We start from the raw sequence: 14,842 nt of genomic DNA, 5'->3' as shown, positions 1-14,842 counted from the left end.
CAACTGATCAGTGGCAACTCTAATTGAATTTTATTTCATGCGCCAGTCGAGCACCGCACAGTATAAATGTGACTTGAACGCCGCGAACATGGCTTTCCCTGGTAATTTTAATATCCGAAAATTTGAGAACATCGAACGTATCGAGTGCATTTGTGTCTGTGTAAAACCAAATGTTAAATTAAAACATTGACTTTTGCGGCCAAGCAACAATTGTGATACAATATTAATTCTGCGGTTTCACAATGCCTACACCGGTGTGTGTGTGTGCTTGAAAATTCAATGGAACAAATTGGCTAATCGTGCGAGTGAATAAGAACAATTTTGTGACGCTTGCAAATAAAAAAAAAAGGAAAAAAAAGTGAACGCGTAGCAGAGCAGCGCTGCTGCAGAGCTAAACACACACACACAAATAGAAGCGCTTGCAAAAGTGAACTGTGACGTCGATAGCAAATAAACAAAGCATTAAATAGGCAATTTTTTTTTTACACAAATCATTAGCTGGCGGTGAAAAGTGGAGAAAAATGCATCAGCTAAAGCAACGCGCATGAATTGAATCGAGCAGTCGCAGCGCTGCCGCGGTAGCAGCAGCAGACGTCGACGCCGACGCCACTATAGGTATGCTGCAGTAAAGCAAACAGAGTTGCTAGCTCAGCACGCCGCGACGGCACAGCCGACAGCCGAAACGTAACATTTGCCAAAGGTAAGTGTCATGTAATATGTTTGTGTGTGTGCGTCCTAATTACATTAGTATTGGATACTGAGTATTCTGTGGAGATGCAGCCCTCGTCCGCTTATCGCTTAACGCTGACTGCGCTGCTCTCCTTGACGCGCTGTCGACGCAACGCGTCTTCCGTTCAACTTTTCAATGTACACGCGCGCGTTTGTGTGTGTGAGAGAGAGTGATTGCACTGTCTCTTCTCTAATACACTCTGCAAGAGTGTGCATGAGGAGGTGGGGCAGGGGCTGTAGTGCTGATAAGCTTACATTTATGAAATTTTATAAGACACTCAAGTGTGTGTGTGTGTGTGCATATGTATGTGTAAATAGAAAAATCCTTACTTTTTTTTTCTTCAATTGGCTTGATTTTTTGTGCTGTGGAGTTTTTGTGTTTATTTCGTTTTAATTCTTGGCACCGCTTGAAATGTGCCCCGTCTGTATCGTATTTTTAGTCACCCATTTCCCAATACACTTTGCCGCTTGTGTGTTTTATTTTCGGTTTTTGTCTACTTTTTTGCACTTTTATTTGTTTTTCGGCTTTATCGGTATTTGCGTCGGCCATTGTCATCCCTCTCCCTCACCTCTTATCTCTGTTCATTAACTAACTCGCTTACTTTTGGGTCGGCCAAACGAACCAATTGTCGAAATAACAGCACAAAGCGAGGTTTATGCTTTTGCCTTGTCTAACGTTCAAGTGCCGCTGTCGAATTCTCTGCCGACGATATGCGTTGCTTTTGGTTGTTGTCCACGTTGACGACGGCGACGACGTCGACCCAGCAGCGGCAGCAGCTGGCGTCATTTATATTTATTTATGGTCTGCTACCGTAATCGACATTTACCGAATGAAGCAGTCGCTGCCTGGCCCAGCCATATACTTCTCTCTCTCTCCTTTTATTCATATATGTATGATTGTATGTGTGTATTGCATGTTAGTGGGGTAGGGCACTTGAACTAGTTTTATAAACGAAACATGCATATGTACATATATATTGTATACTGTATACATATGCTTTTGGCATTTTATACATAACGTTATTGACCGTTTGACTGGAATAAATAATACATGCATAAATCACATATATACGCTGTGATTGATTTTGATGCCCTTTTACATTTGTGGATTGGACTGAAATAATGTTTATGTAAACATTATCTAAATTGAAGCGTGCAAGATATAAATTGCTTTTGTTTTTAATTAAAATATAATTTCTTTAAATGCTAATGTTTCCTATTCATGAAAAATTTACGTTCATTAATTTTCATGATTTCCAGGGCTGACAAACAAAATTATCAAATAATTGGAATAACCTCTAAAAAGAAAGAACTGGATTATCAAGCAAATAAATAGTAAAGCATCTGGATTCAAAATCAATTTGGAATTGGGTGTAACAAGATGAAATATTGATGTATGAAACACACACACATAGGCAAATAATTTGTAGCTTTCAATAGGAGACAATAAATTTGTAGACGTGTTTTTAAGGCACAATGTTTGCAATGAAATATGCAACAACAGTTGTTATAATATTTGCTAAATATCGCTGTCATTGTGTGTATGCAAATATTGAACTGCTTACCATTCAAACACATTTGGGTTTCCACTTGTGCGAAATTCCAAAAAAAAATTGTTAAATCGAGCACGCCACATTTGGTAACGTTAACGTAACTCAGCCAGTCAGTCAGTTTACAATATCTCGTTCTATATACATTCAGACTCGAAAACATATGTTTATATACTTGACTGTCTACGAAAAAAAAATTAATCGGCCGGTTTTGAGAGAACTTTGTGTAACCCTCAACTCTCTGATGATGTGTGAAATTGATAAAAGTCGTGAAGTGTATCTAAAATAGATTTGTGGGAATAATTCTAACGAATTCCTCTCGATATTTGAATATAATTCTTATCAGCTTAGAATGTGCTTCAATATTGGACAATAAAATAGCCACTTAAATTCGTTTCATTTAATGACTGATAATTATGATAATCGACAGAATCTAGAGAACTTTACGCGGGCAAACATCACACAAAACTAAACTAAAAACGACTTAAAAGCCGATAAAAATAGCAGTCTTCAATCATTAGAAATTTTAGGCCACAAAATTATGTTTTGATTTTATAAATATATAGCAAGTGTTTCTCGTTGGGAAAAAATTATCTTAATTCGAGCATGCTGATTCTTAGAAATAAGGGGGAGGGATATGGTGTGTGTGTGTGTGTGGGAGGGTCCTATTAAATGTCGCTTGTGCGTGCGCTTAGCCAACGTGGACTTCAACGATTGGCCGCAATTAGAAATAGTTACACACAATTCTGAAAAGTTAAAGTTCACCACTCTGCTGTACATCAAATGAATATGCGATAATCCCCGGTGAATGTTTGTTCATGTATATATATATCTCTATGTGTGTATGTGTGCTGCTAATCATTATTTGTCCATTATTGATAATGAACTGCTTATCGGCGGCAACGAAACGATTCTGCTACACACATACATGGAAATAAATACACCAAAAACAACCTACACAATTTGAATTGATATAATTGCAGTTGAGCATTAGTTCGTTTAGTTCTTCGTCTATGTCCGAGTATCGTTCGATGAATGCCGATTATAGTTCGCTTAAGTACGATTATCGTTCGATTGGTTCATTTAATTCCGATTATAGTTCGCTTAAATATGATTATCGTTCAACTGATTCGTTTTATGTTCGTCTCGCTCGCCTAAGTTCGTTTATTGTTCGCGTCTAGTTTCAAGGATGACAGCTGATTGCACATGCACAAAAGAGAGAGAGAGGAAAATCAATAGAAATTATTTGCTTCCAGTATAAGAGCCAAAATGCAATTCTGAAGTTCTATTCACACAGTATTATTTCGATGGACTTGGTCTAATTCGAGCTTTCTGCAAACATTGTCAATGGCAATCGTCAATCGTAGCAGAACTTTAATCGCTGAGCTCCTCATCCGCACCCACCCCCTGGCCGTAGGCTGCCCTCACGCAAGGTTGTACGTGGAACGTCGTTGTTCTTGTTGCGTTTATCGATAAATATTTTATTTATAACTGGCATCGATTGATGATCAAACAATGCATGTCATACAAATGTCTTCATTATAACTTTAACAACGTTCATTATCTTTGTACATAATCGTAATCTATCGTTTTTATTGCTAAGATAAATGAATATACACACATTTCTACACATGTTGATTGTCTATCAATTGCTTTGCACATGTGGCGTATTTATATTTTTATATTCGTCTTATGATTATTCGTTGCTCGCGCTATATGAATATTATCAGTGTATTTCTTGGGGTTAGTGAACCCCTCTCCCTGATGTTTCTTATGTATGTGAGTAGTTTGTATTTCTTATCATTATTGTTCTTATGTGTACACTGTTCAGGCAACATTCGCTGTATATATATATATATAAGTGTTGGGGGAATTCTTCAAATTTATTTTTGATAATGTCCTTCGATTTAGATGTACATATATATATTTTTAATTGCTATAAATACATTTACCGCGATATGCCCCGACTAAAACTGTATCCATTGAAGTATTTATGAATATATTTTTTTTGTGGTGCTTTGTTGATTTTGTACAGTCATTTGTGTTGGCATTTATAAATCTATAAATCGGTAAATAATCACGTCGCATTTTTGTAAATGCCACTCATCCTTAATAATAATATGACTAATCAACTGTACACAATAATGAGAAATCCAACAAACTAAACTTATCTTCATTGCGCACATTTTTCTCTATTTTGCTATTGCGCAACGCAGCTTGAAATGTTCCACTTTATAATTTAAATTCATGTTGACTTTTGGGTAACAAAAACTGAAACTAATTTGTCAAATTGAGAAATGTGCTCAAGTAGTATAAATTTTCTAATATAAGTATGAAAGTGGCAAAATAACAAAGTCTACAAAAAATTTTTTTTTATAATATTTTGGATTTCGATGGGTGTAACTTTGAATGGTTTTTTGAAAAATTCTGAAGCTCTAGTTGAAACAACTCGATTGGAGATAGCTTAACTTAATCTTAACCTTCTCCGTTTCTTATCCGATGCAATTTATTGAGCTTATATGTTTATTACATGTATAGGTATGTTGTATATCAATGGGAATCCCTTATCTTTACAATTGTGTATTTTACTGTGTGAGCAGTTATCGATAATATGGAATAAACTCGATCTACCTATGGTGTTCGTGAACTTAAATTCCAAACTTTAAATCTCTGGCTTTTAGTCTCTAAGATCAGCTAAATTGACAGCTGATCAAGAATATATGTACTTCATAAGCTCGAAGTTTCGTTCGTCAGCCAGTTACAAATTGTAGCAAAACTTCATTCGATTTTTAATGGAATCAGAGTATATATATTCTGACAACTAATCATCTTGTTTTATTCACATAATATGTTATATATATAATATTGTTTTTGTCCTCTATTTGTATTTTCCTAGATTAGCTTATCTAAACTGGTAGAGTACATAAGTAGCTAAATACATACATATATGCAAATTGATATGATAATAATGTGCCAGACTGTGTGGCAAACACATTTATGCTTGAAATTAAATTAAATTTATTATTTAAATAGTCTCTGTGGAGCTCTATTGCGTAACTTCAAAGTTGTTGACATATATCAATATGTATATGTAATCGTAGGCCATTTATATATATATTGTCATTACAATTTAGTCAACGCTCTGTTTCGAATACACCCCTAAAATATATTTCACATGTAATCACTTCTATTTGTTCATTCTACTAATCGATTTCTAGCTGTCGCTAAGTTATTTTTTTATTATTTGTTTGCGTGCTTAATCAACCCGAAAACAAAAACAAAAGCAAGAAATAACTACAAATTGTGAATGCGTCCAAAAAATCGTAATAATGTATTTCGTTTTTAACGCGCTTGCTATAAAAATAAATCCGAACAAAACCAACAACAACAAACACTCACACATTTTGATAAATATATGTATATGTACATACATACATATATATATATATATATATATATATTCGTGTATGTTTGTGTCTATATTGTTATATAAATACTTGATTAATATTCAAGGTTGCCACGGCGATTGAGCTTCCTTATACGAAACGAAAGAGAAACAAATTCAAAGAATCAAACATTTTTTGTTGAACTCAAATCTTGTTTGAAGCTTCTTTTTTTTTGCGGTATTGTTATTGTTGTTTTTTGTTCTTCTTTTTTGCCGGGGTTCCTAGGGTTCCTAACTGCTGGCCCAGTTTGCAATTATTATTATTATAAATCCAATTTGTAATATGAAAATTGATTTGCTATCGTTTTGAATTTGACATTTGATGCTTTTATGACAATCACATATAAAAGATATCAGCAAAATACATACTACAAGCAAATAAAATAAACAACAAACAGGCAAAGAAACAAATAAAAAGGGAAAAAGGGAAACAAACAGACAGGCAAGCCTACAGTCAAACAAACAAGCAAACAAAAATCTAGAATTTTGATTCGTCTCTCTTCAAAGTACTATTTTGAAGCATAGAGTTTTTAAGTTGTTCTATCACATTTGTCTAGATAACAGCACATGTGTCTTACGTTCTATATTGAAATTAGTTTTTTTTTCTTCATTTTTTCATGGCCTGAACTCATTTTAAATGGGCAACGGGTAAAGTTATGTGCAAAGGTATGCAAAGTGCAGAAAGAACCACGTTTGACCCCATTAACGATATATATTTTTGACCAGCTTCAAGGGCCAAATCGATTTAGCCATGTTCATCTGTCTGCATGTAAGAATGGAGATATGAGTCGATATCCGATAGATTAAAAAACTGCAAAAAGATCGCATAAGAAACACAGATTCTGTGAATCAAAATGTATTTTCATATGGATCAAACTACTATCAGCAATACGACTAGGTATTTAAGGTAACCTGTTTAAATAAGTTGCTTATAAAAATTAAATTAAAATGTAATTACAATTATTTATATTCGCCGATATACACAAGTCTGTGATATCCGATCTTTTCCATAATCTGATGGATCAGGTATATGCAAGTTGTTAGGCAAGTTAACAAGCTTAGTTTACATTACCATATATACAAAATAGAAAAAACCAGAAAGAAACACAACTTAAAGTCAATCGAATATTTAGTACTCTTAACTTACATTGTGCAATATTCAATTTATTCAAATTCAGCTAATAATTGTTCGTTTTTAATTCCTTTTTATTTGCAGATTAGGTACTTCTAGTAATTAGAGCAGTCCGGACTTCGATTGCACAATCAATTGAAACGTATCACAAATCTCAACTATAATATGACTTCCCGGTAAGTGTGGCTCTTTACTAAGTAATGCATTTCTTTGGGTATTTATGAAATTTTTGTTTTTCGATTGCAGACTTGATCGCCTTTTCATACTGCTCGAGTCGGGCTCGACGGCGGCGACGCGGCAAGCGGCCGCCAAGCAGATTGGTGAGGTTCAAAAGCTATATCCACATGAGCTGCACGCGTTGCTTAACCGGCTCGTCGGCTATTTGCACAGTGCGTCGTGGGAGACGCGGATTGCAGCGGCGCAGTCGGTGGAGGCGATACTGAAACAGGTGCCGCCCTGGCAACCGGAACAGCCTTTGGGCATCATTCTCAATTTGAAGAAGGAACGCACCGCCAGCGATGCCACCGAGGAGGACAGCTGTCAATCGAATGCTTCTTCATCCACAACGACGACCACGCTGTGCCGCAGCAGCAGCGAACGTTTGCTCAGCTTCGATGAATTCGATCTGCAGCAGATATTGCAGAAGGGCGCCCGTCTCATCGGCTCTGAGGGCAATGAGTTCGATGTCCAAGAGGAGCAGCCCGCCAGTGGCGGCGGGGCCGAGGATCAGAGTGTCGCCGCACGCCTAAGTCGCCAGCGAGCGCTGCTCAACGACAAGCTGGGACTGACCACTGCCGCAAAGCTGGGCGTCCATCTCACCGACATGATCAGTGACGAGGATGTGGCTCTCGCCCGTTCCGGCACCAGCTACAATGTTAATGCCGAGAAACTGCCGGTGGAGCATCTACTCAACATTCAGCCGGCCAATGGAAAGGGAGGCGCAGCTGCTGCTGCTGCTGCTGGCCACAAGCTGAGCTGTCGTGAAATGAATCGAGCCAAGCGCAAAGCGCGGCAAGGCAGCTCCACCACTGGTGGCGGTGGCGGTGGCGGCACCACAGTGACGCCCACCTGCAGTCGACGCAACTCAACAGCTGGCATCGGGATCGGCGCTGGCAACAACAGCTGCAGCAACAGCAACAGCAGCTGCAGCAATAGCAGCAACAACAATAACATCAACAACAATAATAATAATAATAGCAACAACAGCAATAACAACAACAACAGCAACGGCAACACCACATCGGATGAGCCAGAGAAGAAGAAACTGAAGGCAAACGACAGACAAGAGGTCTTCTATAGCTTAAACGGTGCGTGGGCTTCACAGCCAGAGCTACTCACTCAGCGTGTGACGCAATGTGTATTTCTTTCTTCTTTTTTTGAACGCATACCGAAGTATTCATTTTGAAATAGACGCAGTTAAATTACTTTAACGATGCAGCTGATCATCTTACTCTGAAGGCTGCTCTCGTTTATTCAATTCATTGAAGGCACTTTGTCTTCACATTTGAATCGCTGCATCAAGCTAAATTCTAAAATAAATCCCTTAGATTATGTGGTCAGTCTTATTTCCTATTAAATCATTTGCCTAGAAGTGTAAAATATAGTTATAGTTATGCTCTATTCCATTAATGTGATTATCCTGCTATGATTATTATAATATTCCTGATACTAACATCTTACGCTAAACGCTGTTCTCGTTTATCTTGCCTCTTTGTCTTCACATTTATTGTAAATTCTTTTTCATTTCGATTTTTCTAATTGCGCACAGATGTTGCTAAACATTGCCGAACGCAATGTGTTGTAAATGCCACAGAGGCTCATTTGAGAAGAATATATTTTTGTATATATCTGATTCAGATGCGCAGCAGTATTTAGGGAGAATGATGTCATAGAACCCGGCTAGGATTTCATAATATATTTCAACTTTTTAATGGAATACGCATATTCGATCACTTGCAGGTTGTATTTTTATTTTGATCCACATAAATGAGCTGTGCCAGCAAAACTTAAAGTAATATTAACTGTGTCTAATTTACAAATTAAAGTATATTTAGATGCCGGCTACGGTTTATAATCTTGATGTGTTAATTATAACCATTAAACGTTTTATTTTAGTGGCATTATTATATCAGCAGTGGGGAACTTTTAACAGCTTTATATATACAAATGATAAATTACATAAATTAATAATTTCAATATTATTATTGCCAACAGCCGCTGTGCCAGATGTAACGGGGATGTGGGTCGATGCTGTGTCTTGGCCCTTGGAGAACTTTTGTGCTCGGCTCTTCATTGATCTCTTTCACGCCAAATGGGAGGTGCGTCACGGTGCGGCGACAGCACTGCGCCAGCTAATCAATCTGCACGGCAAGGGGGCAGGGAAGTGTGTGCAACAGAGTCAGGAACAAATGCACGAGGCACACGGTCGCTGGCTGGAGGATGCAGCACTCCGATTGCTCTGCGTACTGTGCCTGGATCGTTTCGGTGACTTTGTCTCCGATCAGGTGGTCGCGCCAGTCCGCGAGACATGCGCCCAAGTGCTTGGCACCCTGGTGAAGGCCATCGATGAGCCCAAGGTGCATCGCATTGTGGACATTCTGCTGCAGCTGATACGACACAAAAACGAATGGGAGGTGCGCCATGGCGGACTGCTCGGCCTGAAGTATGTGTTCGTGGTGCGTGAAGAACTGCTGCCCATTTACCTGCCCAAATCCATACCGGACATACTGCTGGGTCTGCTCGATCCCGTCGATGATGTGGGTGCTGTGGCTGCCGCCACTCTAATACCAGTTGCCATGTGGCTGCCCAAGCTACTGAGTACCGCACAGGTGTCGTCCATTGTGAAGATGCTGTGGGATCTGCTCGTCGATCAGGATGAGCTGACCTCGGCCTGCAATAGTTTCATGGGCTTGTTGGCGGCCATACTCTGTCTGCCGAAGGCGGCCAGCTGGATACAGATGGATCCGATGGGCACGCTGGTGCCGCGCCTCTTTCCCTTCCTAACGCACAGCACCAGCTCGGTGCGTCGCTCCACGCTAAAGACGTTGCTCACCCTGACGAGCAGTGGCGACGAGCCAAGCAGCGAATCCAACTTTGGCGTCGTCGACTGGAACGCGCAGTTATTGCAGCAGGCGCTGCGTCACATCTATCAGCGTATGCTTGTTGAGCCGCAGGCGGACATTCAAACGCTGGCGCATCGTGTCTGGGCCAATCTCATCGAGCACGCCGATTTGGGTGCCCTACTGCACGCCGCCTGCCCCTTTGTTTCGTCCTGGATATGCCTGGCCATGCAGCCACCGCGTCTCTCCTTCGATCCGGCCGTGCTCATTCGTGCCGTTGCCGGCGGTGGCGTAGATGCAGCAACAAACGCATCCGCGACAAATGTGCGCCGGCGTCCGCTGCGCATTGGCGATGATCTGGGCGGTGCCGCCTTGGCCCAAAGCAATGCCATGCAGAAGCTGTATTTGGGCGGCAGCGAGGCGACGCCGTCGGAGCAGCGAGAGGCAAACTTTGTGCGTGCCCGGATCACGGCATCGCGAGCTCTGGGCGCCCTCTCCCATTATCTGGTGCAGCCGGCGCCGGGTGTGCTCTATACGCCGCAGGTGGAGAGTCCCACGGATTGCTATACGAAGGTGGTGCTCGGCCATTTGAACGCCCATTCGGCGGTGCAGCGCATTGTGTGCGGCTTGATCATCGCTTTCTGGGCGCTAGACGATGAGCCTGTGCGTCCCGGGCCGCCCAATCTGCAGGAGAAGCTGCATCAGTGTGTGTCCGAGTATTTCTACTACGATGAGGTGGCCATGTCGTTGACCCGGCTGCTGCAGGAGGCACAGGACTTTATAGCGACGCTGAAGCAGAGCAAAATACCCATCAATGACTTCAACAATGCCAAGATTCTGACGCTCGACCAGATTGAGGCGGTGGCCACCACGCTCAGCGACAATCTGCGCAGCTATGCTCTAAAGCCGAAGGTGCTGGACACGCTCCTCGAGCGCCGACGCAGCCTGCAAGCGTCGTATCAACAGACGACTAGTGAACAGGGCGCCTACCATGTCAGCGCCCAGGCGGCCCTGGCCGGCGCCATCTGTGCCCTGCACTGCCTGCCGGACAAACTGAATCCGGTTGTCAAGCCACTCATGGAGTCAATAAAGCGGGAACAGTGCCTGCCACTGCAGCAGCTGTCCGCCGACTTCTTGGTGCATCTCATGGACCAAGTCTGTGATAGGAATCCTAGTCCCAATAGCAAAATCCTAAACAATCTGTGCACCCTGCTCCGGAGCGATACGGACCACACGCCCAAGCTGGTAAGACGCCTCTTTCTCTCGATCTCTCTCAATTTCAACAATAGGCATAAAATAAAATTCATTTTATTTTACTTTTATGTTAATTATAACTTGAAATGATTTTGTGACGAGCCCAACTTATTATGTTGTATGTAAAGCCTTGGCTAATCTGTGCTTAAATCTATGCCTTTCAGTTGATGCCTGCTCACACGCTGCTGGAGACACGTTCCACTGCCACGGTTAGTGGCAATGACCTCTGCGACTACTACGGCATTCTGACGCTCAAGCAGCAGCAGCAGGCGACACGCAACAATAGCAGCAGCAGCGGCAACAGTTGCGGCGCCAATGCACGAGCTGGCGGAGCAGCGACGTCAACACTGACACCAGCACCACGGGGTCCTGGCAGACCGCCGGCCAGTGAGATTCTGGCTGCTGCTGCCGCAGCCGCGGCCAGTGTTGAGATTAGCACCCAGCAGGCCAAAGAGGCGGAGGCGCGTCAGTGTCGGATTCAGCGTTTGGGTTCGGCCAGCGCCATTGCCAAGCTGTGCAGTGCGTTTGGGGAGCGCATCGTGGAGAAGGTGCCTATCTTTCAGCAGCTGATGTTCGGCAAACTGGAGCAGTTTGTGGCTAAAACGGATGCACAGGCGCTGGCCAGCACGTTGCCCGATCTGGCGGCCTGCAATGAGCTGATTAGCTCGATGCAACTGATCGAAACGGCGGCGCCGCATCTGCACGCATCGTTGCATGGCGAGCTGTTTGCGCTGCTGCCCCATCTAGGCTTCGTTGTGCGGCATCCGCTCAAGGTCTTGCGTCACATGGCGGCACGTTGCATTGCCGCCCTGGCCGAGATTGATGCATGTCGCACGATGCAATTTGTCGTTGATGAGCTGCTGGCGCTGCTGCTCAAAATTGAGCGACCCATTGAACGACAGGGCGCCGTGGAGACGATTGAGCGGGTCGTGAATCGTTTGCAGATCCGTGTTGTGCCATATATTGTGCTGCTCGTGGTGCCGCTGCTCGGCGCTATGAGCGATTCTGATGAGTCTGTGCGCCTGCTCGCCACCCACTCCTTTGCCACACTCATCCAGCTAATGCCGCTCGACAGCACCAGCAGCAGTAGCAGCAGTGGAAAGGCGACGCAACAGCAGATCATCAAGAGCGAGCCGCTGCAGGAGCGCAAGACACGCGATCGCGAGTTCCTCGACTATCTGTTTGCACCCAAGACGATTCCGGATTACCGAGTGCCGGTGGCGCTGAGCGTGGAGTTGCGTGGCTATCAGCAGGCTGGCATCAACTGGCTGTGGTTCCTCAACAAGTACAATTTGCATGGCATTCTCTGCGATGATATGGGTCTGGGCAAGACGCTGCAGACCATCTGCATATTGGCCGGCGATCATGTGCAGCGGCAGGAGGCCAATGCGTCACCGCTGCCCAGCCTGGTCATTTGTCCACCCACCCTTACCGGCCACTGGGTATACGAGGTGGAGAAATTTTTGGCACCCCAATCGCCGGTGTTGCGACCGCTGCACTACTTTGGCTTTCCCGTTGGACGCGAGAAGTTGCGCAGCCAAATTGGCACCACTTGCAATCTGGTGGTTGCATCGTACGACACCGTACGCAAGGACATTGACTACTTTAGTAGCATACACTTCAATTACTGTGTCCTCGACGAGGGACACATCATCAAGAACGGCAAAACGAAGAGCTCCAAGGCCATTAAACAGTTGAAGGCCAAACATCGGCTAATCCTCTCTGGCACACCCATACAGAACAATGTGCTTGAGTTGTGGTCACTGTTTGATTTCCTAATGCCTGGCTTCCTCGGCACCGAGAAGCAGTTCATTCAACGCTATTCCCGTCCTATTCTAGCGTCGCGCGACGGCAAAACCTCACCCAAGGAGCAGGAGGCCGGTGTGTTGGCCATGGAGGCGCTGCATCGCCAGGTGCTGCCATTCCTGTTGCGTCGCGTCAAGGAGGATGTGCTCACCGATCTGCCGCCCAAAATCACACAGGATCTGTTGTGCGAACTGAGTCCGCTGCAGTTGCGCCTCTACGAAGACTTTAGCAATAAACACCTGAAAGACTGTTTGGATAAGTTGGATGATACGGAGAATCTCGGCACCAAATCGCACATATTCCAGGCGCTACGCTATCTGCAGAACGTCTGCAATCATCCCAAGCTGGTGCTGCGCCAGCCGAGCGATGATCTCAGCAGCAGTGTCGCCGCCCAGCTGGCACTCACCAATAGCACTCTGGACGACATCGAGCACTCGGCCAAGCTGCCTGCCTTAAAGTAAGTTTATAGTCCACCCCATCCACTTCTTATGATTAACTCTAACCCGCCTCACTTTTGCAGACAACTGCTTTTGGACTGCGGCATTGGGGTGCAGACGGAGTCAGTCAGCCAGCATCGGGCGCTCATCTTCTGCCAGCTGAAGGCCATGCTGGACATTGTGGAGCACGATTTGTTGCGCAAACATTTGCCCAGGGTCACTTATCTGCGACTGGATGGCAGCGTGCCAGCTTCCATGCGACAGGATATTGTGAACAACTTCAACAGCGATCCCAGCATCGATGTCCTGCTCCTGACCACTTTGGTAAGCCAAAAATTTGTGATCCCCATTTGGCAACCAAGTTAAATGTTTTATTTGTGTCATGTGCAGGTGGGTGGCTTGGGCCTGAATTTGACTGGTGCCGATACCGTCATCTTTGTGGAGCACGACTGGAATCCCATGAAGGATCTGCAGGCCATGGATCGTGCGCATCGCATTGGCCAAAAGAAGGTGGTCAATGTGTATCGCCTGATCACACGCAACTCGCTCGAGGAGAAGATCATGAGCCTGCAAAAGTTTAAAATTGTCACAGCAAATACGGTGGTGAGTGCCGAGAATGCCTCGCTCCAGACCATGGGCACCTCGCAGATCTTCGACCTGTTCAATGGCGGCAACAATAATAAGTCACAGGGAGCAGCAGGCACAGCTGCAGCCGCTGGCAGCGCTGGTAGCATGTCCATGAACACATTCATTGAGAACTTGCCGGAGCTATGGTCCGAACATCAGTATGAGGAGGAATACGATCTAGGCAACTTTGTGCAGACGCTGAAGAAGTGAAGCAGCCACAACTTGTTCCCAGCTTGGCAACCACATATACACATACACACATACACACATACACCCACACACATCTACTTACTCATAATCAAAAGCTACATTTACAATGAAAATAATGAGTCAAGTTTCTTGTTTTAATTTGATGAGCACTTTCTTGACTCTGTTTTGGAATGTTTTCTTTTGTTCCTTTGTAGTAGTTGCCCATAAAAGTGTCGAAATTTATAATAAAAACATTTGAAGTAAAAGTTGAGTTATTTATTTATGCCCTGCTTTCAGCAGACCAATATTTTGAATATGGGAAGGGTCATGTCTTTGGTCGATAATTGAAAAAATATTTAACAAATTCAAAAATCATGCACTTAATAGAACAAAACACTTTGTTTTACAACTGAACAGATAGAAAGATATAAAATATGGTGTATGGCATATATTGTTAGGGTCATTGTGTAATTGCCATACTGTAATTCTTAACGTATATTAATCGATGCTTTTGTTAGTGTCATTGATCATCCCTATTACTCGATTATTATGATTTTGATAGTACGAAGGATCGATATTAATTTGGATGGATCGATAGCCGAATTGTCCACCAT

At 43.3% G+C, this 14,842-nt stretch overlaps 1 protein-coding gene across 1 annotated transcript; it reads left to right on the top strand.

Moving 5' to 3' along the window:
• The first annotated feature begins 144 nt into the window (after positions 1-144).
• On the top strand, positions 145-14,494 carry LOC6567599 (TATA-binding protein-associated factor 172). The gene is made up of 8 exons (XM_032740060.2): positions 145-700; positions 6,941-7,032; positions 7,103-7,942; positions 8,039-8,163; positions 9,071-11,160; positions 11,334-13,432; positions 13,496-13,736; positions 13,803-14,494. The coding sequence occupies exons 2-8, from the start codon at positions 7,022-7,024 to the stop codon at positions 14,247-14,249; spliced, it is 5,853 nt and encodes a 1,950-aa protein (XP_032595951.1). The 5' UTR covers positions 145-700; positions 6,941-7,021; the 3' UTR covers positions 14,250-14,494.
• Positions 14,495-14,842: the final 348 nt, after the last annotated feature.

This window comes from Drosophila grimshawi, unplaced genomic scaffold, assembly GCF_018153295.1.
Source record: "Drosophila grimshawi isolate 15287-2541.00 unplaced genomic scaffold, ASM1815329v1 contig_311, whole genome shotgun sequence".
Taxonomy (NCBI): Eukaryota; Metazoa; Arthropoda; class Insecta; order Diptera; family Drosophilidae; genus Drosophila; species Drosophila grimshawi.
Note: the sequence above shows the minus strand (reverse complement) of the source record. Positions and strands in the feature narration are given on the sequence as shown.

Coding starts and splice junctions, on each gene's coding strand:
- LOC6567599 (XM_032740060.2), top strand. Junction 11,161..11,333: donor CGGACCACACGCCCAAGCTG/GTAAGACGCCTC, acceptor TATGCCTTTCAG/TTGATGCCTGCTCACACGCT. Junction 13,737..13,802: donor TCCTGCTCCTGACCACTTTG/GTAAGCCAAAAA, acceptor TGTCATGTGCAG/GTGGGTGGCTTGGGCCTGAA.